The sequence below is a fragment of the Chaetura pelagica genome, unplaced genomic scaffold (genome assembly GCF_000747805.2).
Source record: "Chaetura pelagica isolate M959 unplaced genomic scaffold, ChaPel_1.0 scaffold290, whole genome shotgun sequence".
NCBI classification, from domain to species: Eukaryota; Metazoa; Chordata; class Aves; order Apodiformes; family Apodidae; genus Chaetura; species Chaetura pelagica.
In genome coordinates this window covers 268369-270831 of record NW_009951792.1, presented here as the reverse complement: position 1 = coordinate 270831, position 2463 = coordinate 268369, and the positions used below count along the sequence as shown (strand labels likewise).

Sequence of the window (2463 nt, the reverse complement as noted above, 5' to 3'; positions counted from 1 at the left end):
CAGCACTCCCTCCCCCATCACACACACCCAGGACCCCCCAAGTCCCCCCACTCACATAGTTGTCCCGCGCAGACCAGGCCGGGTAGAGCTGCGAGTGCAGCTGCCGCTCCTTGCGCGCCAGCTCGTAGTACTTGGCCTGTTCCTCTCGGGACAGCGAGTGCCACTGGGAATGGGGATGGGAATGGGCAATGGGCCACCCAGCCACGGAGCCCCCCAGCCATGGAGCCACCTAACAGTGGGATCCACCCAGCCATGGGCACCTCCAGACATCAACAGTGCAACCCCACCCAGGGCAGGTCACACCAACATGTCCAGGTGGGTCTTGGAAGCCTCCAGAGGAGACTCCACAGCCTCTCTGGGCAGCCTGTCCCAGTGTCACCCTCACAGGACACAAGTTCTTCCTCATGTTGAGGTGGAACTTCCTGTGTTCCACTTTGTGTCCATTGCCCCTTGTCCTGTCACAGGCACCACTGAGAAGAGCCTGGACCTTCCCTGACACCCCCCTTCAGATAGACATTTATAGACATTAATAAGGTCCCCTTTCAGTCTTCTCCTCTCCAGACTGAACAGCCCCAGGTCTCTCAGCCTTTCCCCATCAGACAGATGTTCCAGTCCTTTCATCATCCTTGTAGCCTCTGTTGGACTCTCTCCAGTAAATCCCTGTCCCTCTGGAACTGGGGAGCCCAGAACTGGACACAGTTCTCCAGGTGGGGTCTCACCAGGGCAGAGCAGAGGAGGAGCAGAACCTCCCTCAACCTGCTGGACACACTCATTTTAATGCACCCCAGGATTCCATGGGCCTTCTTGGCCACCAGGACACATTGCTGTCCTGTGGGCAACTTGTTGTCCACCAAGACTCCAAGGTCCTTCTCCAGGGAGCTGCTTCCCAGCAGGTTCAGCTCCCAGCCTGTCCTGGTTCCTGGTGTTGCTCCTCCCCAGGTGCAGGACTCTCCTTATTCTTGTAGAACCTCATGAGGTTCAACCTCCTTGCCCAGCTCTCCAGCCTGTCCAAAGCTTGCTGACTGGGACCCCGACACAGGATGGGGACTCCAAGCCATGCTGAGGACACCCCAATTGTGCCAGGGACCCCCAAACCAGGCTGGGGATCCCTGAGTCACATTGGGGACCCCAAAACTATGCTGGGGACCCCAAACCCACCCTGAGGACCCCAAGGACACCCTGCTGGCCACCATGGCCCTTCTAGCCAGCCCCACCTCATTGCCCCTCAGGTCCCCACAGGTTCTCCTGGGTGGTAATGTCCCTGAGCCATGGGGACAGGTGGAGAGCAGGGGGGTGACAGCCTTTTGGAGGCGCCCCCAAAGGCCATGAGGGAGTGTCCGTACCCGCCTGCCCAGGATCTGGTTGATGGCCGCGCTCTCCTTCAGCGTGCACTCGGCCACCACCTTGGCCCTCATCTCCTTCATGTAGAGCATGAAGGCGTTGAGGGGCTTCTTGATGTGGGGCTTCTTCTCTTCTTCCTTCTTCACCGAGACAGGGGACTTCCTGCAGCAAGTGGGACAGGGGATCAGGACCTGCTGGTGGCCACAGGGTTGTCCCTTCCCACGTCTCCAGGACTCACGAGTTGCCTCCAGGGCTGACGCCGGGTTGGGTGGGTTCCTGCTTGACGATGGGCGAGACGATGGTGGGGTGGGGGATGCCCGAGGGGTGCAGCCCGTGGGTGGGTGGTGGGACCATGTGCGGGGAGAAACGGCTGGACATCAAACTGCAGCAGAAGGAGTGGGGGGTGGGGGGCTCATCAGCTTCCCAGGGGCACCAGCTGCCCCACAGTTCCCACCCCAAACCTTCCCGAGAACCTTCTTGGTTGGGAAACCACTAGTCCCATCCCAGTTGGGGTCTGGTTTCCCACCAGATCCCACCCCAGCTTGTGCAGGAAGGACAGTCACACTGACCCAACTGAAGCCACATCCCTTGTGTCCTGAGTGTCCCTTTTCCCCCACCCGTGGGGCCACCCACAACCTCCTGGGCGTGGGATTTTTGGCCATGGAGGTCACCCAACCTGCTGGGCTGGTCTCCTGCTCCCCAGGAGTGGCACATCTGGGCCCAGGCCCACATTGTTCCCATGGAAAGGAGTCAAAATCCCTCTGCCAGTTCCGGGCCCCAGAAAGAAGGTCCCACATCCCCACCGAGACCCACCTGGACACAGAGGCGTTCATGGCCAGCGCAGGGTAGGGGTGCCGGAAGCCTCCAGGAGGGATGGAGTACACGGGCTGGCCCTGCCTGCCCCACAGGGTCAGGAGGGGCACCAGCCCTGCCCCACACCCAGGGGGCATGGCACCATCCCACCAAGGCCTCAGGGCCCAGAGGTGGGGACCCCCTCCTTGCACACCCCCCCGCCCCAGTCCCTGGGGTCCCACCAGGGTCATGGGATCAAGTGGGAGGGATGTGGGGCTGAGGGATGTGGGGGATCAGGGATGTGGGGCATCAGGGATGTAGGGATCAGGG

At 61.2% G+C, this 2463-nt stretch overlaps 1 protein-coding gene across 1 annotated transcript in view; it reads right to left on the bottom strand.

Annotated features, from left to right (window-relative positions):
• The window catches only part of TCF7L1 (transcription factor 7-like 1 (T-cell specific, HMG-box)), a 3929-nt gene extending 1638 nt beyond the window's left edge, over positions 1 to 2291 (bottom strand). Inside the window, exons 1-4 of the mRNA XM_010002152.1 lie at positions 2155 to 2291; positions 1580 to 1723; positions 1344 to 1503; positions 56 to 163 (exon numbers count right to left, since the gene is read on the bottom strand). Of these exons, the coding sequence (XP_010000454.1) occupies positions 56 to 163; positions 1344 to 1503; positions 1580 to 1723; positions 2155 to 2291 (549 nt within the window). The remainder of the gene's footprint in view (positions 1 to 55; positions 164 to 1343; positions 1504 to 1579; positions 1724 to 2154) is intronic.
• Between the last annotated feature and the right edge of the window lie 172 nt (positions 2292 to 2463).